Here is a 27,571-nt window from a genome sequence, read left to right on the forward strand (position 1 = left end):
AGGCTTGGGATATTTTTTTTATAACCTAATCCTGCTTTACACTTCTCCACAACTTTATTCCTGACCTGTCTTGTGTGTTCCTTGGTTTTCATGATGCTGTTTGATTACTAATGTTCTCTAATAAACCTCTGAGTCCTTCACAGAACAGCTGAAGTTATACTGAATAAAGTACACACAGGTGGACTCTATTTACTAGTTAGGTGACTTCTGAAGGCAATTGGTCACATTGGATTTTATTTAGAAGTATAAGAGTACAGGGGGCTGCTATTGTTATTTTGTGTTGGTCTATCACAAAAAATCCCCCAAAAATACATTTAAGTTTGAGGACATAGCATAGTAACATAGTTTGTAAGGCTGAAAAAAAGACATCTGTCCATCCAGTTCAGCCTGTTATCCTGCAAGTTGATCCAGAGGAAGAAAAGAAAACCTGCGAGGTAGAAGCCAGTTTTCTCGATTTTGGGGGGAAAAAATTATTTCCCGACTCCAATCAGGCAATCAGAATAACTTCCTGGATCAACAACCCTTCTCTAGTAACTATAACCTGTAAAATTATTAAACTCCAGAAATACATCCAGGCCCCTCTTCACCATCACCACCTCCTCAGGCAGAGAGTTCCATAGTCTCACTGCTCTTACTGTAAAGAATCCTCTTCGTCCTTCCTAACCTACATGCGGTACTGGATCAATATACTGTAGTGTGCTATCTGGTTATAAGCTTAATACGTCTAAGTCCGAGACATTTCCAATCAACATCCCCCCTGAAAGACAACCTTCTCCACAGCAGGTTTAAATACACCTGGCGTACCCACTCCATTAAATATTAAGGGATCCAACTCACCCCCAGTTACTCTTCTCTCTATAAAGCTAATTTCCCGTTACTACTATCGGAAATGAATGCCCTCTTTACTAAGTGGAAATTGCTCCTAATTTCCCTCCTAGGTCGTATAGCGGCCATAAAAATGTCTATACTCCCTAAATTCCTGTATCTGTTTGAGACGCTCCCTTTGAGGGTGCCTGCTGCAGTCCTGCGCTCTATACAGTTTGCTTTTACCAATTTTGTATGGAACTATAAATGGCATAGGTTCACCAACCAGATTTTAGTGGCCCCTGCTTCCAATAGCCTCTTACTATTTGGCAATGCACCTGAGGCATATTGCCTCCTGGTCTACGCTGCATTCATATAATCGATGGACTGAGGTTGAGTGGCTATGGCTGGCACCGATCCACCCGAGCACTATGATCTGGGGCTCCCCTCCTGCTATCTTTGCCTCTAAGCTACTGGGCCCCATGCTGTTCACCAGGGAGGTCTGGTTCAGGAACAGGATTAGGTATTACTTGGCTACTCTACGCTCCCCTCTTTCTACTTTTCTTTTCACCCCCCATCTTCTGGAGAGTTCTAGGGCAGGGATGGTTGGACCGTGGTGGACTGGGCTGTAGGGTTCTACAGAATTGTCGTTTTGAAAGACCCTCTCTCCGCTTGGTTTCTGACGTTTGAGGAACTGCAGGCTAAATTCTCCTTACCAAACACGCTAGTGCTTCAATATCACAAAATACTCCATTATTGTAAGACGGTGCTGAAAGCATCAGATGTCCCAGCCCTTTCCCAGTTCGAATGGGTCTGTATCCGAGGCCCTTCATCTAAAGGCCTGATTTATGACATATACCGGGTCCTATCTGCTTCAGACTTCCCAAACATACATACATGAAAAAATGGGAGGATTGATTGCAGAGGGAGCTCCCCCCCCCCCCCACCCCCGGAGACTTGGCGGACCATATGGAGCAAAGCACATTCTAGCTCTTCTTCAGTGACCTATAGGGAAAACTAACTGAAGATTATAACGTTCTGTTACCATACATCGGAAGTATTACATGCCATGAACCCTGGTTTGCCAGATCTCTGCTGGCGGTGCTCCCAACCGAAAGCCTCTCTATTCCATATCTTCTGGTCCTGCCCAATTAAAACGTCATTCTGGGCACGGGTTACATGATCCATACAGGTCATTTTAGATATTTCTATCCAGAGGGACCCCCTAACACTCCACTTGAATGTAGTCCCGGTATCAATTAGAGTTCGAGGTGCCAGGTTGGTCCTCCACATGTTAACTGCTGCTAAATGTTTGATTGCACTTCTATGCCCACTTTGGGTTCTGAACTCTACACTCGGATACAAGATATAAGAACCCTGGAATATTCTGTGGCACTCCAGCGGAACACGATGACTAAATTCCTAAAATGTTGGCAACCTTGGGACACTTGCATGACTTTGCTACCTTTATAGTCATGGAGAGACGATAATTTTCTTCTACTGTACCTCTATTGTTATTTTTTTATAATTGTGTGGTCCTTCTGTGATGGACCGCCATAATCTTATTATACTGTTTGTAATTTCACATATTTAAAAATTCTATAAAATATAAATGGAAAAAAAAAGAATCCTCTTCTATGTTTGTGTACAAACCTTCTTTCCACCAGACGCAGAGGATGTCCCCTCGTCACAGTCACAGTCCTAGGGATAAATAGATGATGGGAGTGATCTCTGTACTGACCCCTGATATATTTATATATAGTTATTAGATCTCCCCTCAGTCGTCTTTTTTTTCTAAACTGAATAACCCTAATTTTGATAATCTTTCAGGGTACTGTAGTCCATCCATTCCAGTTATTACTTCTCCTCTGAACCCTCTCCAGCTCTGCTATGTCTGCCTTGTTCACAGGAGCCCAGAACTGTACACAGTCCTCCATGTGTGGTCTGACTAGTGATTTGTAAAGTGGCAGGACTACATACCCCCCAACCGTCTGGGATACGACGGGACAGTCCCGGATTACAGTCGCTATCCCAGTACGGGGGAGGTGTGTCCCTCTTTCTGGCAGCTGTCTCTGCATCCATAGGAAGCAGAGACAGTTGCCTGTATTATGATGAAGCAGAGAGCTGGCATCGGCTCTCTGCTTTATCATTCCTCCCCCCTGCCGGCTCTCCACTCCTCTTGTCTGTGCGGAGGGCGGGGCCGGCAGTCAGCCTCAGCTCCGCCTCTTTCACAGACTAGAGCAGCCGATGTCCTGGTGCTGCTGCTAGGAAGAAGGTAAATATGTGGTGTTTATTTTTTTTATTTTCTGTGAGGGGCACAATGTGGCATATTACTGGGGGGCACAATGTGGCATATTACTGGGGGCACAATGTGGGCATAAATACTGTGCAGTGGCATGAAGGGGGAATAATTACTATGTGGGGCATTAAGGGGGCTGGGTGGGATTAGGTATATAGTTATGTTTTGGGCGGAGTTAGAGGCATGGCCTAGTGTGTAAAAAATGTGCCCGCTTCGCGCACCGCACAATGTGTCCCTCTTTATTCATTTACAAAGTTGGGAGGTATGGAACTATTATTCTCATCATGGACATCTATGCCCCTTTTGATGCAACCCATAATCTTATTGACCTTGGCAGCAGCTGCCTGACACTGGTTTCTACAGCTTAGTTTGCTGTCCACTGAAATTCCTAAAAGTCCTTTTCCATGTCAGTGTTAGGCCTCATGCACACGACCGTTGTTTGGGTCCGCATCGGATGCGGACCCATTTACTTCAATGGGGCCGCAAAAAATGCGGACAGATAGATAGATAATTAGATAGATAGATAGATAGATAGATTTATAATAGATAGATAGTGGTGCTGTATTTTTCCCTTTAAAAGATGCAGTGCATCATATAAAGGTAATACTAGTGACACGTTCCATAATGGAAGCACTCACTAGTCTGCAGGAGGCAGGGGAGTGAAGCACTGTGCGCGCTGTACTTACCCCTCTTCCTGCTTGCTCTTCACAGGTCCCGCTCTGCTGTGTCCTGGCTGCCTGCAGCGTCAGGACATACAGAGTGCCCTATGACCTGATGCTGCAGGCAGTCAGGTGACTGTGCAGCACGGGCCCTGAGAAGAGAACGATGAGGCCGCCTGACCAGAAGAGGAGCGGCTGAGCAGGAGAGGTAAGTTTGTTTATTTATTTTGAAATCTGATCTGAGGTCTGATATGGGGGTTCTGACTGAGGTTTAATAGGAATCTGGAGGTCTGATTGGGGGTTTGGAGGTCTGATTGGGGGTCTGGAGATTTAATAGGGGTCTGGAGGTCTAATGGGGGTCTTATTGGGGCTCTGGAGGTCTAATGGGTGTCAAATGTGGGAGTTTGGAGGTCTAGTGGGGGTCTGGAGGTCTAAAGGGGGTCTGATTGGGGGTCTGAAGGTCTAATGGGCGTTTGATTGAGCTTCTGGAGGTCTAATGGGTCTAATTGGTGGTCTAGAGGTCTAATTAGGGTCTGATTGGGGGTTTGGAGGTCTAATGGGGGTCTAATTGGGGCTCTGGAGGTCTAATATGTGTCAGATATGGGAGTTTGGAGGTCTAGAGGTCTATTGGGGGTCTAGAGGCATTATGGGTCTAATTAGTGGGATGGGGGTCTAATGGGGTCTGGAGGTCTATTGGGGCTCTTATTGGGGCTTTGGAGGTCTGATTGGGGGTCTGGAGGTCTAATGGGGTCTGGAGGTCTAATGGGGGTATGGTTGGGGGTCTGAAGGTCTAATGTGTGTCAGATATGGGAGTTTGGATGTGTAGTGGGGTCTGGAGGTTTAAAGGGGCTGATTGGGGATCTGGAGGTCTAATGGATTTTTTATTGGGGGTCTGGAGGTCTAATGTGTCTAATTAGCGGTCTAGAGGTTTTAATGGGGGTCTGCAGGTCTAATGGGGCTCTGATTGGGGGTTTGGAGGTCTGATTGGGGGTCTGGAGGTCTAATGGGGGGTCTAAAGGTCTAATGGGACTCTGATTGGGAGTCTGGAGGTCTAATGGGGGTCTGATTGGGGTTTGGGGATCTGATTAGGGGTCTAGAGGTCTAATGGGGTTCTGATTGGGATTCTGTAGATTTAATGGGGGTCTGATTGGGGGTCTGGAGGTCTAATGGGGTCTGATTGGGGCTCTGAAGGTCTAATGGGGGTCAGATATGAGGGTTTTAAAGTCTGGTGGGGGTCTGGAGGTCTGATTGGGGTCTAGAGGTCTAATAGGGGTCTGATTGGGGGTCTAGAGGTCTATTAGGGGTCTTGGGGTCTGGGGTCTACTGTGGGTCTGATTGGGGGTCTGGAGGTCTTATGAGGGTTTGATTGGGGGTCTGGAGGTCTAATGGGGGTCTGATTGGGGGTATGGAGGTCTATTAGGGGCAAATATTGGGATCTGGAGGTCTACTGGGGGTTTGATTGGGTGTCTGGAGGTCTAATGGGGGTCTGGAGGTCTAATGGGGGTCTGATTGGGGGTATGGAGGTCTAATGGGGAAGATATTGGGGTTTGGAGGTCTAATGGGGGTCTTATATGGGGGTCTGGATCAGAGGTCTAAAATTGGGGTCTCATATGGTGGGGTCTGACATAAAGGTCTAAAGGGGGTCAGATCTGAAGGATACGTTTTTTTTTTTGTACTGGCGCACAATATAAAGGGGTATTTCTGTACTGGCGCACTATCTATGTGATACCAGTATTTTCAGGGGGACTGTTTCTGCAGGATAGTATCAGGGGGAGGAGGAAGGATGGGGTGTTAAGAAGGTAGGAGGAGGATGGAAAAATAGTAAAATAAGATGTCTGTTTGTTTAAACCCTGCAGAGACAAGACACGGCTGAAAGAAGTCACCATAGTGGTCTGGTCTGAAAAGAGAAGATGAGGAAAGAGAATATCTACATCAAAGGAGACGTCACTGGATGTAACAGGTAGATATGTGGGAGACGTTTTTGTTGTTGTTTTGTTTTTGTTTGATGTCAATTTACTGACAAACCCTGCAGTTCAGCTCATTTCTATTAGAAAAAAAATAAATCTTACCTGTTTTAATACTTACCTATCACTTGTTTCCATGAGCTTGGTTTTATTTTTATAAATGTGACTTTTTGACAAAAAAAATTAATCGCAACTTTCTGCCATAAATGCGACTTTTACACGAAGCACCACCACAGAGCCGGCTTAATTGTCAACAATTTGAGCAATTTTTGCAGATAAGAGGATGATACATGAGGCGTAATATGCACCAGTTTAATGGCCTCGCCCACTTTGACATTTATAACTCATTTCTGGCGTGATGCAATCTTTATGGTAAAAATTCTGGAGAAAAATTTTGACATATTTAGTGCAAATCAAAACGCCATTTTTTTGGGCGCATTTTACACCATAATTCTGGCGCAACATGTTTAGTAAATGTCCCCCATTGACGGGGTTCTCCAGGAATTAAGAAAATGAAAATATGGGTAAATATGACTTTATTATAAATATATTCCCATTAGATATAATGGCTCGTTTTCTCTGGGGAGCAATCATCCGGGGAAATAAAATGGCTGCCGTCCTTTTAGTGCACACAGAACCTGTCCTAATCACACAGGAGGACAAGTTACTTCACAGCACTGAGCTAAAGAGCTGCCTCATTCCCCTCTCTGCTCTGCTTGTAAGGGGTTATGTGTCATGGCGTGGTGTGGGAAGGTAACTCCACACCGACCACAAGAGGGAAGGAAAAAGGTACTAGGCCTGGAAACTAAGGAAAGGGGAAAAGGTCCCAACCTATTGAATCCCTAAACCAAGCCCTGACTACTAACAGTATGAACAGACCTTGATGGTAGGAATGTTCATACGCTGGAACCTAGGGCCCTATCTGACCCTAAAGGGCCCTGGAAATCAGGGTCAGGACAAGAGATGACCTGTTCCTTCCCAGCTGAAGGAACAGGAGACAACCTTAGGCCTAATACCAAAAGGTAGGGGAAAACGACAAACAAAAAATAAAGGAAAGACATTTAACTACGAAGTATGCGGACAAGTAGGAACTCAGAGGAGAACTAATACCAGCACATCCAACATCCAAAAGGAGCTATCAACCGCATAGCATGATGGGTGAGGCCAGACTAAATAGAGGAGTAGGAATTACCACTTAAGCTACACCTGAGACCAGAGGTGTGGTCATACCCAGCAACAACACAGAAGTGTGAAACTAGAGAGGCTGTCAGCTCAGATAACGTGCAGCCAGTCTCCTAGATCCTCTGACCCCTGTCACAGGAGAGACAGTGACATTATGATCCTGAATACAGATGATCAGATCTTCAGCTGAATCTCTGTGGTATTGGAGTTCATGAGGAGACATAAGTACAGAGAGGAGGTGTGGATAATGAGCAGCAGCTCTTGTATGCAGTCTCCATTACCACAGCTTGTCCTGTCCGTCCTCTCTGTTTTTCATGTCTCCTCATGAATTCCATTCCTACAGAGATTCAGCTGAAGATCTTATCTGTATTGAGGATCATAAACCCTGACAAGCAGAGCAGAGAGGAGAGTGAGGCAGCTCTTTAGCTCAGTGTTGTGAAGAAACTTGTCCTCCTGTGTGATTAGTAGTGATGGCCTTGCGGTTCGCCCAGCGGTTGTTTCGGGCGAACTTTGTGCGTTCGTGATTCGCTGAGCATATGGCGATATTCGCGCCTGCCATATTCTTTTACATTGTGAAGAACTTTGACCCATGACACATCCATCAGGTGGTACGTCCTGTACCTAGCCAATTGAGACGTTTCAGCACATGGACATACCCCCACCCTCTAAAAAAAACTGAGCTAGCAGACATTTTACATTCAGTCTTTTGCCAGTGTAGGGAGAGGTTGCTGTGTTGAGCAGGGACAGGCTTTTAAGGACACCAAACACTAGCTAATAGGGCCACAAAAGTACTTTGAAGGACTGGTATAGGTGTGCTATAGATAGGTGTGACTTACTGAGGGGTGTAATATACTTATAATATACTTTCTAACATAGAAAGTATATTATAGTGCAATTATATTGTGCAGCAGTTGTATGCGGTTTTGCTGTGATACCGCGGCTATATAGAGGGACAAATACTTTTGGAACAACTAATTTCTACTGGTGTGATTTACCAGTTGCCCCCCCAAAAAAACTGAATAAAGCAAGGGTGTGATATACCAATAATATACTTTCTATATAGTGCATTTAGGTAGTGCAGCATAGAAAGTATATTATAGTGCAATTATATTGTGCAGCAGTTGTATGCGGTTTTGCTGTGATACCGCATCTACACAGAGAGACAAACGCTATTGGAACCAATCATTTCTACTGGTGCGATTTACCAGTTGCCCCCCCAAAAAATTACTGTGATGTCACAAGTTCTCAATAGTTGGTGCACCAATCACTAATATATCTCATGAGACCTTATAAAATGAGTACCGCCAAAAAAAAAATGGCATCATTAGGGATTTTCGCAATACAGCTTTTTTTTTTAAACACTTGATCTGCATATTAAGCGATTGTTATAACATGCATGTGAAATGTAATCAAATACACTGCTTAAATGTCAAATTACTTACAGTGATCAGGAGTTTGTCCTCAACGTCGCGAAAATTGCTTGCCAACCATCTTTTCTGATCACATCCAACTTCGGTCTGGTGGAAACCAGTTGCTGTAGTAGGCCACACTTATTTTGCGCATGCGCGAAAATTACATTGCCGATATTTCGCATTGAAAAAAATTATGAATGGAGATTGCAAATTCGAATAATACATCTCTGGTATCTCACTGTCCATGTTGTGGGACTATTTGTGCACTTCTAGTAATTATTTCTTGGCTGCAAATATCAGCTGAAGGTTTTTCAGGTTCGCCTGCCATTCAAGTCTATGGGGCCCGCTGCGAACACACGGTTTGCGAACATTTGAGCACGAACCGTCCCGGCCAATGTTCGTCCATCACTGGTTATTAGGACAGGTTCTGTGCGTACTAATAGGACGGCGGCAATTTTACTTCTCCTAATGATTGCTCCCCAGACAAAATGAGCCATTATAACTAATAAAAGATATTTGAAGTAGTTATAATGGCTCATTTTGTCTGGGGAGCAATCATTAGGAGAAGTAAAATTGCCGCCGTCCTATTAGTACACACAGAACCTGTCCTAATGGAGTAATATTTAGGTATTTTCATACCTAAATATTACTAATGTTAATTGATTGCTCGTATGTTTTTATTATAATTATGAATTAACAAGAATACATAGGGCCCTATTTATGAAATATATGTATTAATGTTGTTTTGTTTTTTATATTTATTTAGATATATTTTTCAATTTTTTTACTTTATAATAAACTTCCAAATTATATTGGGATGTATCTACATTTATTACAGTAGGAGGAGTGCCTATCATTACATATATACAAAGTTAGGACACAGTCACACCTAATACAAATCAACATTTAACTTAATACCCACGATCTCCCCCAGCGCGTGTGCGCGGCGGCGAGGAGGTGAGCGACCGCTCTGTTGTCATGGACGCGCTTGTATCACCAGGGGGTTTGGTTAGGTTGTGCGTTACAGGGGGCATGGACCGGACTGCGGCACTGGAGACCGGACAGGTAAGTTGGTGGCAATCATATCCCCAGAACGAACTCTTCTCCATTCACCTCCCCCCCCCATCATTCTTATGAACCTGATCCATCGTCAAATATCCGTACCCTACGCACTCAGAGGCGCTACAGATATCGGCTGGTGGCGGCTCGTGCAGCTGTATATCTACTCCCCTACTGTGTTCAGATGGCCAGACTATTGTATAAAACATGGATGTTAGAATCAAATGACCCAAAGTCAAGCCCAGGATATATTCACAATGTAAAGTCTAAGGCCCCTTTCACACGGGCATTGCACCCGCACTGAATCCGGACCCATTCACTTCTATGGGGCTGTGCACATGAGGGGTGATTTTCACGCATCACTTGTGCGTTGCGTGAAAATCGCAGCATGCTCCTCTTTGTGCGTTTTCCACGCAATGCAGGCCCCATAGAAGTGAATGGGGCTGCGTGAAAATCGCAAGCAAGTGCGGATGCGGTGCGATTTTCACGCACGGTTGCTAGGAGACGATCGGGATGGAGACCCGATCATTATTATTTTCCCTTATAACATGGTTATAAGGGAAAATAATAGTATTCTTAATACAGAATGCATAATACAATAATACATAGTACAGCGCTGGAGGAGTTAAAAAAAAAAAATAATAATAATTTAACTCATCTTAATCCACTTGATCGCGCAGCCCGGCTTCTCTTCTGTCTTCTTCTTTGCTGTGCACAGGAAAAGGACATGTGGTGACGTCACTACGCTCATCACATGGTCCATCACATGATCCATCGCCATGGTAAAGGATCATGTGATGGACCATGTGATGAGCGCAGTAACGTCATCAAAGGTCCTATTCCTCAAAGAAGAAGATAGAAGAGAAGCCGGGCTGCGCGAACAAGTGGATTAAGGTGAGTTAAATTATTATTATTATTTTTTTAACCCCTCCAGCGCTATTGTACTATGCATTCTGTATTAAGAATGCTATTATTTTCCCTTATAACCATGTTATAAGGGAAAATAATACAATCTACACAACACCGATCCCAAACTGGAACTTATTTTCTCCGGGCAAAACGCATTTACAATGTTTTGCACTCGCTCGGAAAAATTGCGCATTTTCCCGCGACGCACCCGCATCTTATCCGGGCAAAAAACATGACGCCCGTGTGAAAGAGGCCTAAGAGGGTAATTTACTTTTCTGAAATACACCTACATTTCAGAAGCAGATAGCAGCGCAACGATTAGTTGCGCTGCTATCTGAGACTTCGCCCCACTCACGCCAGGTCTATAATTGTGAGCGTGGCATGGGCAGGGACGGGTCGGCACGCCTATCTTGTTCATCATTTTCTACGTCTGGTTTAGGCGTAGAAAAAGGTCTAAATGTAAGATCTCGGAATTTGTGTTACATTTAGATCTGGCGGAGGATCAGCTGAAGTTATGAAGAGGCCGGCGCCTCTACATAACTTTGGCAGCTTCAACGCCAGTTGAGGCCTTTATTAAGACCGGCATCTAAAACGGCGGTCTTAATAAAAGTGACAATCTCTCTCAGTTAGTTTTGCGTGATTGACGTAGTCTATATGTATGTAGCAGTTCAGACTGAGCAGGTAGTTACAAGAGGAGTATCTACTTCACACTCGCCTTGGCTGCATTTGTTTCCCAGCGTGGCTAAGGCTACTTTCACACTAGTGTTTTCAATTCCGCTATTGAGATCCGTTTCTGTCCGCGATGTGGTGCAGAGCAAGACGGATCCGTTATGACACACAATGTAAGTCAATGGTGGCGGATATGTTTTCTGTGACACAATAGAAAACGGATCCGTCCCCCATTGACTTTCAATAGTGTTCCATCTGGTCTCTTGGGATTTAAATCTGTACATCCTACAGGCAATTGGATATATACTGATAGAAAAAATGACTTGCCTAGCAGGGTATAGCTCTCAAGAGATGACCGTACATGCTAGAGGAACGCTACAGCTGAGAATCTAAGGCTGGGTTCACATCACATTTTTTTACATCCATTTAACTCCTTAGTGACCACCAATACGCCTTTTTTCAGGGGTCACTAAGGGACCTCAGGCTCTCATAGGCCGGACCGGCAGGAGTGTAAGCGGTGACAGAGGGAGCGGACTTCCTCTGTCTCCCACTGGCACCCTGCAAATGCGATTGCGGGGTCCCAATGTGTGTAAAGGCAGGCTGGGGCCTGGTATAGGCCCCAAGCCTGCCTTGAGTGCTTTCCAGCAGGGTGTGCCTCTCTGGACATTAAAATGCAATGCACTATAGGGACAGTGTTTTGTACTTTTAAAGCAATTAAAATATTGCCTGGTATAGTCCCCTTGTGGGAATTTATTTTTGCTATTTTTTTAATTTAAAAGTGTATTTTCAATGAAAAAAAAAATGTATGGGATTTTTTTCATAAAATAAATGTTTGTTTGTTTTTTTAACTTTTTTTTTTTTTTGCCACTTAATAAAAAAAAAAGGTACAATATATGGGGTTCGGACCGCGCTTCTGGTCCAGGTCAGTGTGCAAGTTCTTAATCCTTCTCACTTCCTCGTTTGCAGAGAGAGCCGAGGGCTGCAAATATCCCTCAAATAGATATCCTGCAACCAATGGAATTATAATAGTGTGAGTCCGTATGTAACAGTGACCTGCATTGCACTGGTTATACTCACAAAATGCGAAAAAAACAGGGCGTGAATGTAATCCCTCCGTGGTAGGTTGTTCTTGTTCTGTCGGAACAGCCACGTTTCTGTGCAATCTGGTTAGATCCCCACACGGACTCAAATGGTGTATACCTCAGACAAATCTGTATTCCTCTTCTTCAGATTCCTGCAAATTTTCTGTGGACAAGAATGGCTTCTGCAATAGTGAAGCTCCGTATATATTTGTTTAAAACTATTTATTCCTCCGTACTTACAAGACAACTCTCTTAAAAGACAATTGTTAAAACGCATAAAATTCCCAGCGTCTGCTACTTCTGCCCGACCCGGGTTTCACTCCTAGAGCTTCGTCAGGGGCACTAGGAGTGAAACCCGGGTCGGGCAGAAGTAGCAGACGCTGGGAATTTTATGCGTTTTAACAATTGTCTTTTAAGAGAGTTGTCTTGTAAGTACGGAGGAATAAATAGTTTTAAACAAATATATACGGAGCTTCACTATTGCAGAAGCCATTCTTGTCCACAGAAAATTTGCAGGAATCTGAAGAAGAGGAATACAGATTTGTCTGAGGTATACACCATTTGAGTCCGTGTGGGGATCTAACCAGATTGCACAGAAACGTGGCTGTTCCGACAGAACAAGAACAACCTACCACGGAGGGATTACATTCACGCCCTGTTTTTTTTCGCATCTTGTGAGTATAACCAGTTCAATGCAGGTCACTGTTACATACGGACTCACACTATTATAAATCCATTGGTTGCAGGATATCTATTTGAGGGATATTTGCAGCCCTCGGCTCTCTCTGCAAACGAGGAAGTAAGAAGGATTAAGAACTTGCACACTGACCTGGACCAGAAGCGCGGTCCGAACCCCATATATTGTACCTGTCTATAACGTGATTGAACCCACATCACTTTTTCGGACCTGCTGCATAGCATTATTGCGGACTGGTGATATATTTATTACTTAATAAAAAAAGGCTAAATTGCTAATTTATTCTTAGTCACCACCGAAAAAATTTAATAACAGGCAATCAAAAAGCGTAATTCACCCCAAAATGATACCAAAGAAAACTGCAAGTCATCCTGCAAATATTAAGCCCTGACACAACTCCATAGGAGGAAAAAATAAAAAAAGTTATGGGTCTTGGGAAGCGACGATTAAAAAAAAAATGTCTTCCAAAAGTAGTAAAACGTTAAAAAAAAACTATATCTATTTGGTATCGCTGTAATCGTACTGACCCAGAGAATAAAGATATTATGTTATTTAGGGCTCAAGACAAAAAAAATTTCAAGGAGCCATTGGCTCCTAACCTGAATATTTTGTAGCCAAATTTAATTTTTAGTCGCCAAATTTTAAATACATATAATTACGGTATAATAAAAAACAAAAAATAGAAAACACGTCTTACCTAGGGTTGTCACGATACCAAAATTTTCACTCTAATTTCGATACCATAAAAAAGTATTGCGATCTATCAGGGTGACTAGGATCTCACACTCTCCCTGCTGCCCTGTCCATAGTACACACAGCAGCAGGGAGCTTACCATGGCAGCCGGGGCTTCAGTAGCATCCTGGCTGCCATGGTAACCAATCGCAGGCCCAGGATAACACTGCTGGGACTCCGATCGGAACTGCCACTGATTATAATACTTTGGGGAGGGGGGGGGGGGTAGTTGGGCCACCAATGAATATAGTTTATGCTTAATACAAACGCAGGCTGCACTGCGGGTGCCGGCCATATCCCATACCCAGCCCAGCTTCTATGACAAACACGCTGGTCACTAAGGGGTTAATGTATATGTTGGGGAGGGGGAGAAAAAAATAAGATACAAAAGCGGAGCCGGCGCAACGGACAGAAATAATAGTAAGTGCAGGGACATCCCTGCATTAACCCCTACATGTTCTGCTACTTAGTTTATTTTATTTGCACCCATGAAAGGTCCTATTTAACATTAAATACAAATAGAGGAGGCGGGTGTGTCGGCGGACAGAATCGCACAGCCGTCGCCCAGCCTCTATGAAAGGAAGCTGCGATCAGTGGCAGTTGGCACCTGAGGGGTTAACTGCTGCCGCTGATCGCAGCTCCCTGTCAGAGGCAGGGTGCCGGCAGTGCGATTCTGCCGCCGACACACCCGCCTCCTGTATTAAACATTAATTATCATTGGTGGTGCAGTGCGCCCTCCCCAGTATTAAAAACATTGGTGGCACAGTGCGCCCTTCCCGCCACCCCCCAGTATTAAAATAATTGGTGGCAGTGGCAGCTTCTGATCGGAGCCCCAGCAGTGTAATCCTGGGGCTCCGATCGGTTACCATGGCAGCCAGGACGCTACTGAAGCCCTGACTGCCATGGTAACATCCCTGCTGCTGTGTGTACTATGCACAGAGCAGCAGGGAGAGTGTGAGATCCTATTCACCATCATAGAGCTCTATCAGGGTGAATAGGACAAGGGATGAAGAGATCCCAGGTTCTAGCCCCTAAGGGGGGAAATAGTTATTAAATAAAAAGTAAAAAAAAAATAAAAAAATATCTATATCGGTCGATCCCTAGTGTATACATTAAAAGTATGACAAAAACATGATGTGGACCAGGCCTTACTTTTAGGGCTCATTCACACAATGGTATGGACAATGTGCCCCTGTTGCAGTCCGCAATGCACGGGCACCGTCTGCGTAAATTCCGTATTGCGGTGTGGACCCATTGATTTGAATAGGGTCCGTGATCCGCAAGATACGGCAAAAGGTAAGACATGTCTTCTCATTTGCGGTGCGGGGGGCGCTGACCTGAATGCTCATAGGAATCGCTCAGCTGGTTGAGAAGGCACCGGCAGTAGCGCCGTGGCCTTCTTGCTGTTTACCTCAGTACTAGGGATGTCACGACTAGTATAACTGGCCTGGGCGCGGCTAAGCGCTATTCGCTTCAATGGGGCTTAGCTGCACCCATGCCAGTCATACTAGTCGTGACGTCACCGGATCTGAGGTGAACTGTGAGAAGGCCGCCACACTACTGCCAGCGCCGGTGCCTTCTCAACTAACTGAGCGCTTCCATGGGCATTCAGGTCCAGTGCCTCCGCACCGCAAAAGACAAGACATATCTTACCTTTTGCCAGCATTTCAAGTCAAAGGTCCACACCGCAATACGGAATTCACGCAGCCGGTGCCCGTGCATTGTAGACCGCTATTTGCGGTCTGCAACAGAGGAACAGCGTCCATACCGTCGTGTGAATGAGCCCCAAACAGCTGATCGGTGGGGTTTCTGGGTGTTGGACCCTCACCTATCAGATACTGATGACCTATTCAGAGGATAGATCCTCAGTAAGAAAAATAAATAAAAAAGTTGCAGAACCCCTTTGTTTTAATTAGACCAGGCCACATAACACAACATATTTTTTTATTATTTTACATATAGTACAAAGTAAATTACCAAACAAACCACATCAGCGATAATGAAAACTCTCGTGACCCCCCCACCACCATCCCAAACCCCAACCGTGCTCTCTCTCTCTCTGAAGATAGACCGCACATTTTTTCAGTAGTAGCATTATAACCTGCCTAAGATTTTAGATAGCGTTTAGCTATTTAGTCTTTATGTTGTACAAAACAAGCGCTTGTCGCCTTCGATGTCACCCGTCTCCTCATAGATTGTAGGTTCTTATGAGCAGAGCCTTCGTTTCTCTTGTTTGTTACTATGTTAGGCTAGTTTCACACTAGCGGCAGGGGAGTCCGGCGGGTGAACAGCCTGTCGGATCCGTCCTGCCGCTCCGTCCCCACTGACTATAATGGGGACGGGAGCTGAGTTCCGGCGGCAGCGCACGTCGAGAGGCAGCCGGACTAAAAGTACTGCATGTCGTAGTTTTAGTACGGCTGCCTCTCGGCGTGCGCTGCCGCCGGAACTCCGCTCCCGTCCCCAATATAGTCAGTCGGGACGGAGCGACAGTCCTGGGGCACACATGAACTAGTGGCAGGACTAGATCCGACAGGCTGTTCACCGGCCGGACTCCCCTGCCGCTAGTGTGAAACTAGCCTTATTTACGAGTCTATACATGAACCCCCCCCCCCCCGATTGTAAAGTGCTCCTGAATATCTTGGCGCTATATGAATACGCTGTGTACGGTTGTTTCACACTATTCCGTCCTGCCAGTCCACCCAACCCGCTTTAGAAATAAAATATTCTGCAAAGTTGTGCCTCATGGAGTTACCAGCAATGGTCGACCTTGGATCCCAATTTTGGGAACTCTGCAAACCACAATCATCAGACTGTAGGTCATCCTTTAGAGGTTTTTTCATGATCAGAAAATTGTGTAACACCACACAGGCCTGCACAATATCGTCGACCGTGTCTCGCTTTAGCTGCCTAGGTGTACTCAAAATTCCCCATTTTCTAAACAGTATTCCGAAAGTAGACTCTGCAATTCTCCGTGCCCTTGTCAATCTGTGGTTGAAGATTCTTTTACTAAAGTTAAGTCCACGACTAGAGTAGGGTTTTATCATGTTAGGACACATCTGAAAGTCCTTGTCTCCAACAACAACGAAGGGCATTGGCGGTCCTTCAGTACCTGGGAGCGGTCTTGGTGCTGGCAAGCCAAAGCTATCGTTTAAAAGATCCTCCAACAACCACGAGTCATTGGTTCTTCCACATGCACCAACGTCCACTGCAAGGAAACGATATTGGGCATCTACAACGGCCATGAGAACAACCGAAAAATACTCTTTATAAGAAACACACTCAGATTCAGAGCCCGACCGTTTTAGAATCCGAATGCGTTTGCCGTTCAGAGCACCCGCACAATTGGGAAACTGGCAGACATCCCAAAATTTTTCTGCGATCTGCAGCCACTGCTGTGTTGTGGGAAGTGGGATGAAGTCTTCACATAAGGAATCCCACAAGGCCTGGCACGTTTCTGTGATTATGGAGGATACAATAGGTATTCCCATCCCAAATTGAGAATGAAGGGATGAAAAACTTTCTCCAGTCACCAGAAATCTGAATAAAAAAATATAAAAATAAAATATTATAATAGTCCAATAAACACAAATCACTATGTTTTTGTTTTCAATGTTGTTCATACCTTAGAGTAACCATGAGACCCTCAGGGGGAGGAATGAATCTTCTGTAATAAGAATCTTGTCTCTGTATTGTCGCTTCGATACGTTGTACTAGATAATCAAAACTTTCTAGAGACATACGCAGGTAGTCAAGGAACTTGTTGGGATGTGATCGGAGCTTATAGTATAGCTCTGAAGGTCCTCCACTGCGCATTCGTGTTAAACTCATTTGGTGAAAACGAAACTGACGCCTGCGTCTTTCCCTGGCACGTCTTCGGGCTCGAAGTAACAAAACTTCAAAACCTAAGATTATGTGAGCAGGTAGCATTCTCAGACAGAGGAATAATCAGACTGGATTATGGACTCCAGAAGGAGGACCTCTTTCTGACAACCTTACTCTAAGCTCAGCTGTAGGACCTTTAAGGATGTCACAGTCATGTGATCAGTTACATGGGAGGGATGTAAGTGTTAGTGGCTGTAGGACCTTTGAGGATGTCACAGTCATGTGATCAGGTACATGGGAGGGATGTAAATGTTAGTGGCTGTAGGACCTTTGAGGATGTCACAGTCATGTGATCAGGTACATGGGAGGGATGTAAATGTTGGTGGCTGTAGGACCTTTGATGATGTCACAGTCATGTGATCAGTTATATGGGAGATATAAATGTTAGTGGCTGTAGGATCTTTTATGATGTCACAGTCATGTGATCAGTTACATGGGAGATCGCTGCCCTAATAATTCTCTACCTGTCACCAACTGAGAGGAAGATGAGACACCATGGACTATTATACCCCCATACTGCCCCTTTAACCCAACATCCACCCCTTTTAATTCCCCCCCCCCCCCCCACCAATACCTAGTATTTCTTTTGCTTTGGCAATGCTAAATGTTTTACTTGGACGTGCCAATAAAGCTTTATTGAATTGAATTTTGGTGGCTGTAGGACCTTTGATGATGTCACAGTCATGTGATCAGTTGAATGTGATTGCTGTAAATGTTAGTGGCTGTAGGACCTTTGATGATGTCACAGTCATGTGATCAGTTGAATGTGATTGCTGTAAATGTTAGTGGCTGTAGGACCTTTGATGATGTCACAGTCATGTGATCAATGACATATGCAGGACCATTACAGGACTGTGCTTTTTCTTTGTATTCAGGAGAAGACAAGAGACTGAGGGTTTGCACATGGGACTATATGACCGAGGGGGTGGCAGGGATGTTTTTACATAGGACTGTATGTTGGAGGGGGCTGCAGAGATGTTTTTACATAGGACTGTATGTTAGAGAGGGCTGCAGGGATGTTTTTATATGACACTGTATGTTGGAGGGGGGGGGGGGCTGCATGGATGTTTTTTTGTGCATGGGACTGTATGTCGGAGAGGGCTGCAGGGATGTTTTTATATGACACTGTATGTTGTGGGGGGCAGCAAGGATGTTTTTTTTTACATGGAATTGTTGAAGGGTGCTGAACATATGTTTTTACATGGGACTGTATGTTGGAGGGGGAGGTGTTGAGATCTCCTAGACTGCAGAGTCAGTGATGGGAATTCCAGCTGTAGTTAGTGAGTCGGATCATTAGATTCATCTCAGCAACAAGATCCGACTCTTCCCGCTCCCAAACATCTATTTATTTAATACTAGATAGTCATCCAATCCCCCCCCCCCTCCCCTCCCCCGGTGCTGACTGTCTACATGTAAAAGAGTCATAGTCTATTTTCCTGGACCAGACGGGTCAGGTCTGGGGTATTTTGGGCTTTAAGGACCAGATACAGTTCAGCCACTTGTAGTGCACATTAGTTTAACAGATACGTATAATATTAGTATTTGGTAATACGCCAGGTTAAAGGAATAAGACCCTTTACTTCATGTAAGATGTTCTTCTTCCAAATGTGATTTTGCTCTCAATCCTCCTTGTTTCCCTCAGGTTCCTTAGGTGCAGGACTCTACTTTTTAAAGACAATGGTCCTGTCCATCAATGACCCACCAAGGATTGAAAAAAACAGAAACCACATGGCTGCAAGGATATTGGACCTCACCCTGGAGATCATCTCCTTGATAACTGGAGAGGTGAGAGTCTCACATGATATCTCTCTTATCTCTAGTAATAAACCAGGGAAATGTCTGGAAAGGTGAAGGATTCTTAGAATCTCTGTAGTGATCGGCGTCTCCCCATACACAGGATTACACAGTAGTGAAGAAGTCGTCTGGTGAGTGTGTGACATCCCGTGTGTCAGGAGGATGGAGCAGGACCCAGAGCCCCATCACCGAGCCTCCACCTCATTCCATGATACATGAGCAGAAGATCCTAGAACTTACCACCAGGATCACTGAGCTGCTGAGCGGAGAGGTGAGCGCTGCTGGGAATGCTGGGACATTATACAATAACGCCAAGGGAGGGGTCTGGTAATGACGGTATCCTTGTGTTGTCAGGTTCCTATAAGGTGTCAGGATGTCGCTGTCTATTTCTCCATGGAGGAGTGGGAGTATTTAGAAGGACACAAGGGATCTGTACAAGGACGTCATGATGGAGAATCACCAGTCCCTCACATCACCGGGTAAGAGGAGACCTTCCATGACTGTAGAGGAGAGAACAGTCCTGAGAGTCAGATTCCCCATCATCTGATCATCACATATAGACAATGTATTCAGTCACAATGTGTGTATTTCCTATAGATTAGTGAAGTAGGCCCATCATTCAAAGATCTTAAAGCTTTGGACTTCTAGGATATATCAAAATAAGATCCAACAGAACCACTGTTAATTAGCAAGCCTCTTAAAGTTCGTTTAGGGGCCAATTTGAACTAATTTGTCACAGATTTGATTTGGTTTATTTTGATGAATTCGACCTGAATCGAAAGTGCACAGTTTGCGCTGAAAAGTTGTGTATGACACGCTGAGTCCAGTCCAGGTTCTCTTGAGTGTCCCATAGAATGTCAGGTTTTGTTGCCACTAAAAAGGGGCAGTGAAGATAGAGATGATGCAACTAAAAGGCGTTTTTTAGGGGCTGCTAGAAAGAGGAGAAAATGGAATGACTGTGACCCCTGGCTCCAAGGCATTGTGTCAGACTCAGAGGTGACCTCAACATAATCCTGCAGTGGAGTCCACCAGAGGTCGCAATAATGGCTGTACAAGCATCATAGACACCTGTTCAGACAATTTTACTCCTTAAAATAAGTCTAAGGCGTCTAATACCTTTCCTGCCATTCATCAGCACTGTGAATGGCGCAGGATGCGCAGCGATGCTGCCTGTGCCTGCAAAAACCAATAACAAAGCTCCTCACATCAAGGAGCTGTGTTACTGGTCGGTTTGAGCAGGGCTGCCGGACCAGTTCTGCATGCCACTCTGAAGTTAGGAGGAAGAGTCCGACGGCGGCACATGATCCTTACTGGGTGGCGCCTAGCAGGGTAAGCGGTCTTAGTGTGCAGTGGGCTTTAGTGGGGCTCCCAGCTCTGAGACCCCCGCTAATCTCTAAAACAAGTAGTCTGAAGCGCTCAGCCAAACGCTGCTTCTCCTCACTGCTGAGCGCGGTACTGAAGACAGCCTCATTAGAAAGTCTATGGGACCGTCTTCACTACTGTGCTCAGCAGTGAGGGGGAGCAGCGCTTGGCTGAGCATTTCAGACTCCTCGTTATAGAGTTCAGCAGGGATATAAAAAAAAATATATATATATATAAATCACAGAAAACAGATAATGCACAGTGATATATAATGCTTGCATCTATTGTGTTAGTGTTAGTATATATGTATCACTCTGATATGATAAAAAAAAAAAAGTCTCAGATTTTATCTCTGTGACTATGTGCAGAGTCCGCTCTCCCAACAGCATAGGTAGATTTAGCATAGGACCTGCCTGACTGAGACCACCTTGGCGTGGGTAGATGGGCACAGATGTGTTTTGATCAAAATATATTGGCTGAGAGTCTAAGATTTTATCATATCAGTGTGTGGGAGCTTAGTCCATATATAATGTTTGCATCTATTGTCTGTTTTCTGTGATTTTTTATTTTTTCATAAAAGTAGCCATGGACATCAGCATATTTATTTATCACATCGTGCAGGATCTTTTTATCTTTGTTTTTTATTTCTTCTCTGGGATTTTTACATTTTAATGTTAGACAGGGGGCCTGCCTGGAGTTTCTCTGCCACTCGGGAATGCTATGGATTTTCTCTGTCTAAATTGTACAGAATCTAAAAAATGAAATCCCTGCACATGCACAGACAAGAGAGTGCCAAAAAAAATATTTATTTATATATACAGTACAGGTCAAAAGTTTGGACACACCTTCTCATTCAAAGAGTTTTCTTTATTTTCATGACTATGAAAATTGTAGATTCACACTGAAGGCATCAAAACTATGAATTAACACATGTGGAATTATATACATAACAAAAAAGTGTGAAAGAACTGAAAATATGTCATATTCTAGGTTCTTCAAAGTAGCCACCTTTTGCTTTGATTACTGCTTTGCACACTCTTGGCATTCTCTTGATGAGCTTCAAGAGGTAGTCACCTGTAATGGTTTTTACTTCACAGGTGTGCCCTGTCAGATTTAATAAGTGGGATTTCTTGCCTTATAAATGGGGTTGGGGACATCAGTTGCGTTGTGGAGAAGTCAGGTGGATACACAGCTGATAGTCCTACTGAATAGACTGTTAGAATTTGTATTATGGCAAGAAAAAAGCAGCAAAGAAAAACGAGTGGTCATCATTACTTTAAGAAATGAAGGTCAGTCAGTCCGAAAAATTGGGAATACTTTGAAAGTGTCCCCAAGTGCAGTCACAAAAACCATCAAGCGCTACAAAGAAACTGGCTCACATGCGGACCGCCCCAGGAAAGGAAGACCAAGAGTCACCTCTGCTGCGGAGGATAAGTTCATCCGAGTCACCAGCCTCAGAAATCGCAGGTTAACAGCAGCTCAGATTAGAGACCAGGTCAATGCCACACAGAGTTCTAGCAGCAGACACATCTCTAGAACAACTGTTAAGAGGAGACTCTGTGAATCAGGCCTTCGTGGTAGAATATCTGCTAGGAAACCACTGCTAAGGAAAGGCAACAAGCAGAAGAGACTTGTTTGGGCTAAAGAACACAAGGAATGGACATTAGACCAGTGGTAATCTGTGCTTTGGTCTGATGAGTCCAAATTTGAGATCTTTGGTTCCAACCACCGTGTCTTTGTGCGACGCAGAAAAGGTGAACGGATGGACTCTACATGCCTGGTTCCCACCGTGAAGCATGGAGGAGGAGGTGTGATGGTGTGGGGGTGCTTTGCTGGTGACACTGTTGGGGATTTATTCAAAATTGAAGGCACACTGAACCAGCATGGCTACCACAGCACCTTGCAGAGGCATGCTATTCCATCCGGTTTGCGTTTAGTTAGACCATCATTTAATTTTTCAACAGGACAATAACCCCAAACACACCTCCAGGCTGTGTAAGGGCTATTTGACCATGAAGGAGAGTGATGGGGTGCTGCGCCAGATGACCTGGCCTCCACAGTCACCGGACCTGAACCCAATCGAGATGGTTTGGGGTGAGCTGGACCGCAGAGTGAAGGCAAAAGGGCCAACAAGCGCTAAGCATCTCTGGGAACTCCTTCAGGACTGTTGGAAGACCATTTCAGGTGACTACCTCTTGAAGCTTATCAAGAGAATGCCAAGAGTGTGCAAAGCAGTAATCAAAGCAAAAGGTGGCTACTTTGAAGAACCTAGAATATGACATATTTTCAGTTGTTTCACACTTTTTTGTTATGTATATAATTCCACATGTGTTAATTCATAGTTTCGATGCCTTCAGTGTGAATCTACAATTTTCATAGTCATAAAAATAAGGAAAACTCTTTGAATGAGAAGGTGTGTCCAAACTTTTGGTCTGTACTGTAGGTAGCTTATTACAGCTCCATGCAACCCCCGAGTTATTACAGAGTGGCATTAGAGCACCCACAGACTTCTTATAAGTTGACCGGCTAGGAGTGAATGCACAGCAGGCTGTTATAGTGAAAAAGTCCAGTCCAATATAGTGGATCTTCCCTGTACTTTATCACTTGGCTATAATAACCTGCTGTGCATTCACTCCAGACCCCTTCCAGGGCCTTTTTAATCCTATCTTGGAAGGAGGGGAGCAATGTTATTTACATGGGACTGTATGTTGGAGAAGCTGATGGGAGGGGGTGGTTATTTACATGGGGACTGTATGTTGGAGAAGCTGACAGGAGGACACTTTCATACCACAATTTATTTATGTTGTTCTACTGTTAGATGAACAGAACACCAAAAATAATGGAAGTGCTGGATCGGGCACATAACTGACAGGAGCAGAGCTGAACAGACTCCACTGACTATAATGGAGTGCATTCAGTTTCTGTTCGGGATCCTGTCTTTTTATCAATGTCCTACATGCAAGGCTTTTTTGTCTGGTCTTTTTGACAGAATCTGCGACAGAGGCCATGAACGCAGCCTACAACGCAAATGTGAACAGGTGTAGGCGTACGTATTATGTATTTGAATTACTGCAAATTACGTACTCCTCCTCGGCTAAAAATACTCCTCAAAAATGGTAAGAGGAGTATTTTTACTCTTCCGGAAAAAATTTAGTGCGGTCTCTGGAGTCCACAATCTCATCCTATTTGTCGTTATTAATAATAATAATAATAATAATAATAATAATGTGCCTATTAGAAGCGAGGGAGAATTGTGGCCTGCTACTACTACTGGCCGATGCCGATACTCTACTACCCACATTCTGACTGTCAGATGACGAGGCATAGGTCTTTCATTTTCCACTCTTCTGTTTACCAGACATTTTATTATGAGGGCTATAAAAATGTAAAGTCACAGGTTTGATACACAGATTATTATTATATGGTAAGAAAATTGCAAGTATTTTTTCTGTAATTTACAAACAGGCGCATTTAAAGTCCCTACACTTCTACAAACACACTACACACTGGTATTGAAAATAAATGTAAAATAGTAACAATGCAGTTATTGCAGTAAAATGCTAGCTGGCTGTCTATTTACAGATTGATGCAAGATGTTCTAATGCAGAACTTGCCAGAAGCTCTATGAAACGCACAACTCTAAGTGATCAGTCCCTCATCCTCTATGTTTTCCTTGATAAAAACCCTGTCTACCTAATTGTATCTCTATAAACTACTCAGCGCACCTAGATTGCCAGCTTGTGTCTGCAATTGTTTTTTGGCAGACACAGCCAAAACGGATGCTTTAAGATCGAAAGCTGCGCACAGATTGGCGTTTTGCATGTTCAGAGCAAAAGGACATGCCAGAATCCTACCCCCAGATTGGCTGATTAGGCCGTCAGCCTCTGAGCCATTCAGGGCAAGTTCCCCTCCAGTGTCATGTGATTCTTCATCTTCATGCTCCCTCCCATTTTCCCTGTGAATTTCCACAGTAAAATGTCTATGGAGATGTTTTTGCGCTATTCATCCGAAATGAACCGCCAAAGCTTTGGATTCAATTGGAAGATACATTTTGGTAAAATTTGATTAAATCTGATTTGTTTAAAATCGATTCACTGTATTCAATATCTACTGTATATACCTTTTTTGTGGGACTTGTTGAATTTTTTATACTTTTTGTATAGATAGAAATCGCTGTCTTTTCAAGGGATTATATTTTGGGACCTCTGCAGAGAAAGATCTCATGAACACTATAGGGGGAAATTATTAAGACTAGTGCTTCATATGCTGATCTTAGGAAAGTCCACTGCTAAAAAATACAATGAAATTCCTAAGAGTAATATTTTTGACACATCTCAGGATGTTAATGCTCCAGAAACTGAAATCTAGATTTGAAGTGGAATTTACACAAATTTTCTGGGATAACTTTTTGGCCATAGACCCTGTCCACTTTTTGAGTGGTGAGCATGGTGTAAATGAGGAAAACCATAATTTTTCATGTAAAAAGTGGCTTGTGGCTTTTTTTTTAATTTTTTAATTTTTTTTTACTTTACTGGTGTTAGAACCACTGACAAATTCTCCTTATGATTTATTTTTTTATTTTTTTTCTTTCTTTTTGTGATTTAGCTACTGGAATTGCACATTATCATGTTTTCCTACATGCCCCATGTACTTTGTTTCCTTGTTTGCTATGGTATCAAAAGAATTTGAAGAAGTAATAAAAAGATTAATTCCATTTTTTAAATAACTACATTTTGGTTTTGTTTTCCAGGTAAAGATGGGATGAATGACTCCGATGAACATCTCCATTTATCTAATGAAGCAGAAAATAACAATACCACACAAGATAATTCAATAACTCCTAATGTACCTTCAGTCCTTCACAGTGAAGATCTATCCACTGATACCGCTGGGCACAAGATGTTTTCAGCTAATCAATCACTCATTGTCGAAACAAGAACTGGACATAGATGGGAGGAAATATTTTCACATGGGAAAGATTTTAAAAAGAAATGTGATCTTTATTTATATGAGAAAAATGACAAAGATAAAAAGCCATATTCATGCTCAGAATGTGGGAAATGTTTTAGTCAAATATCAGATCTTGATAGACATCAGAGAACTCACACAGAGGAGAAGCTATTTCCATGTTCAAAATCTGGGGAATATTTTAGTTGGAAATCATCTCTTGTGGAACATCTAAGAATTGACACAGAAGAGAAGCCATTTTCGTGTTCAGATTGTGGAATATATTTTACCCAGGAATCAGCTCTTCTTTATCATTATCAGAGAACTCACCAACAAGAGAAGCCATTTTCATGTTCAGATTGTGGGAAATGTTTTAGTCAAAAAGCGTATCTTGAGAGACATCACAGAACTCACACTGGAGAGAAGCCATTTCCATGTCCTGAATGTGGGAAGTGTTTTAGTCAGAAGACATCTATTGTGGAACATCTAAGAATTCACACAGGAGAGAAGCCATTTTCATGCTCAGAATGTGGAGCCTGTTTTGCCCATAAATCAACTCTTATTCGCCATCAGATAACTCACAACATAGAAAAGCCATTTTCATGTTTAGAATGTAGGAAATGTTTTACCCAAAAGTCAGATCTTGATAGACATCAGAGAACTCACACAGGAGAGAAGCCATATTCATGTTCAGAATGTGGGAAACGTTTTAGTCGGAAATCATATCTTGTGCAACATCTAAGAATTCACACAGGAGAGAAGCCGTTTTCATGCTCAGATTGTGGAATATGTTTTGCCCATCATTCAACTCTTCTTCATCATCAGAGAACTCACAAAAAAGAGAAGCCATTTTCATGTTCAGAATGTGGAAAATGTTTTAGCCAGAAATCTGATCTTGATAGACATCAGAAAACTCACACAGGAGAAAAACCATTTCCATGTTCCGAATGTGGGAAATGTTTAAGTCGGAAATCATTTCTAGTGGAACATCTAAGAATTCACACCGAGGAGAAGCCATTTTCATGCTCAGAATGTGGAGCTTGTTTTACCCATAAAACATCTCTTCTTAATCATCAAAGAACTCACACAGGGGAGAAGCCATTTTCATGCTCAGAATATGAACTTGTTACACATCAGAGGGCTCACACAGGGGAGAAACCATTGTGATGTTCAGATCATAGGAACTGTGTCAGGTGTGGAGCTTCATTGTAGGACCTGCTGCCTAACTGATGCTTTCTGATGTCTGCTTGACATCATATTACATGAACCTTATAACAAAGAATACAAGTCATATGTCCCCAACCATTAACGTATCTGTACCCGCCACTTCTTACTTCTAAAGGACCCTTGATGATGTCACAGTCAGTTTATTAGTCACACATATGGATCAATAGTAGACATTTTGTTTTGATCATAGTAGGTATAGTATCTTTGATGAAGTCACTAGCATGTAATCAGTCACATACATGGGTTATTGGTAGATGTTTTTAATAGCAGTGGATATAGAACCTTTAACCTCTTTATATTGCATGTATATTAAATCTTAACCCGTTAAGAATTAGGCCTGTTTGTCATTTAAAGGATTATTCTGGTAATTTCAAGTTATCCACTGTAACAAGAACAAGGGCCTTGTACCCCACAGGGATCCCTGAAATGACTGACGCAGCAGGTCGGGCATGTGCACTTGCCACTCCATTCATCTGTTTGGCACCTGCCAGAAGTATCTGAGGACTAGTGTTGGCAATCTCCATATTGCAATGTATAGTTAATATTTCGGTGTTCTACTAGACCAGGCATGCTCAACCTGAGACCCTCCAGCTGTTGTAAAACTACAACTCTCACAATGCCCTGCTGTAGGCTGTCCGGGAATTATGGGAGTTGTAGTTTTGCAACAGTGTGAGGGCCGCAGGTTAAGCATGCCTGTACTAGACTGAAGAGCAAAAGGCTAACAATGTTTTAAACTTTTGACTTTCAGGCTCCATATCTCACCATTTACTACAGCATCGAATGTGAGACTACTATGATTTTACAGACAATCATCTCGGCTATCTCATACATAAATTGGACTTGCAACTATTTAGCATATGATTTAGCATATGTTACTGTTTTGCTCCTAC

The 27,571-nt window shown here is 43.4% G+C and overlaps 2 protein-coding genes across 5 annotated transcripts in view; one reads left to right on the top strand and one right to left on the bottom strand.

Annotated features, from left to right (window-relative positions):
- Positions 1-26,997, top strand: part of LOC122934769 (gastrula zinc finger protein XlCGF57.1-like) — a 51,035-nt gene extending 24,038 nt beyond the window's left edge. For all 4 annotated transcript variants that reach the window (XM_044290461.1, XM_044290460.1, XM_044290463.1 and 1 more), the window contains exon 5: positions 25,258-26,997. In XM_044290461.1, the coding sequence (XP_044146396.1) occupies positions 25,258-26,621 (1,364 nt within the window). In that variant the 3' untranslated portion in view covers positions 26,622-26,997. The remainder of the gene's footprint in view (positions 1-25,257) is intronic.
- On the bottom strand, positions 15,962-17,466 carry LOC122934816. Its single transcript, XM_044290517.1, has 2 exons — positions 17,092-17,466; positions 15,962-17,006 (listed from the first exon to the last, which is right to left on the bottom strand). The coding sequence occupies exons 1-2, from the start codon at positions 17,394-17,396 to the stop codon at positions 16,142-16,144; spliced, it is 1,170 nt and encodes a 389-aa protein (XP_044146452.1). The 5' UTR covers positions 17,397-17,466; the 3' UTR covers positions 15,962-16,141.
- Positions 26,998-27,571: the final 574 nt, after the last annotated feature.

This window comes from Bufo gargarizans, chromosome 4 (genome assembly GCF_014858855.1).
Source record: "Bufo gargarizans isolate SCDJY-AF-19 chromosome 4, ASM1485885v1, whole genome shotgun sequence".
Lineage (NCBI taxonomy): Eukaryota > Metazoa > Chordata > Amphibia > Anura > Bufonidae > Bufo > Bufo gargarizans.

Excerpts from the sequence above, each read along its gene's own strand:
- LOC122934816 (XM_044290517.1), bottom strand. The coding sequence starts at position 17,396 with ATGCTACCTGCTCACATAATCTTAGGTTTTGAAGTTTTGTTACTTCGA. Across the intron at positions 17,007-17,091 it reads GGTCTCATGGTTACTCTAAG|ATTTCTGGTGACTGGAGAAA; the intron begins GTATGAACAACA and ends TTTTTTATTCAG.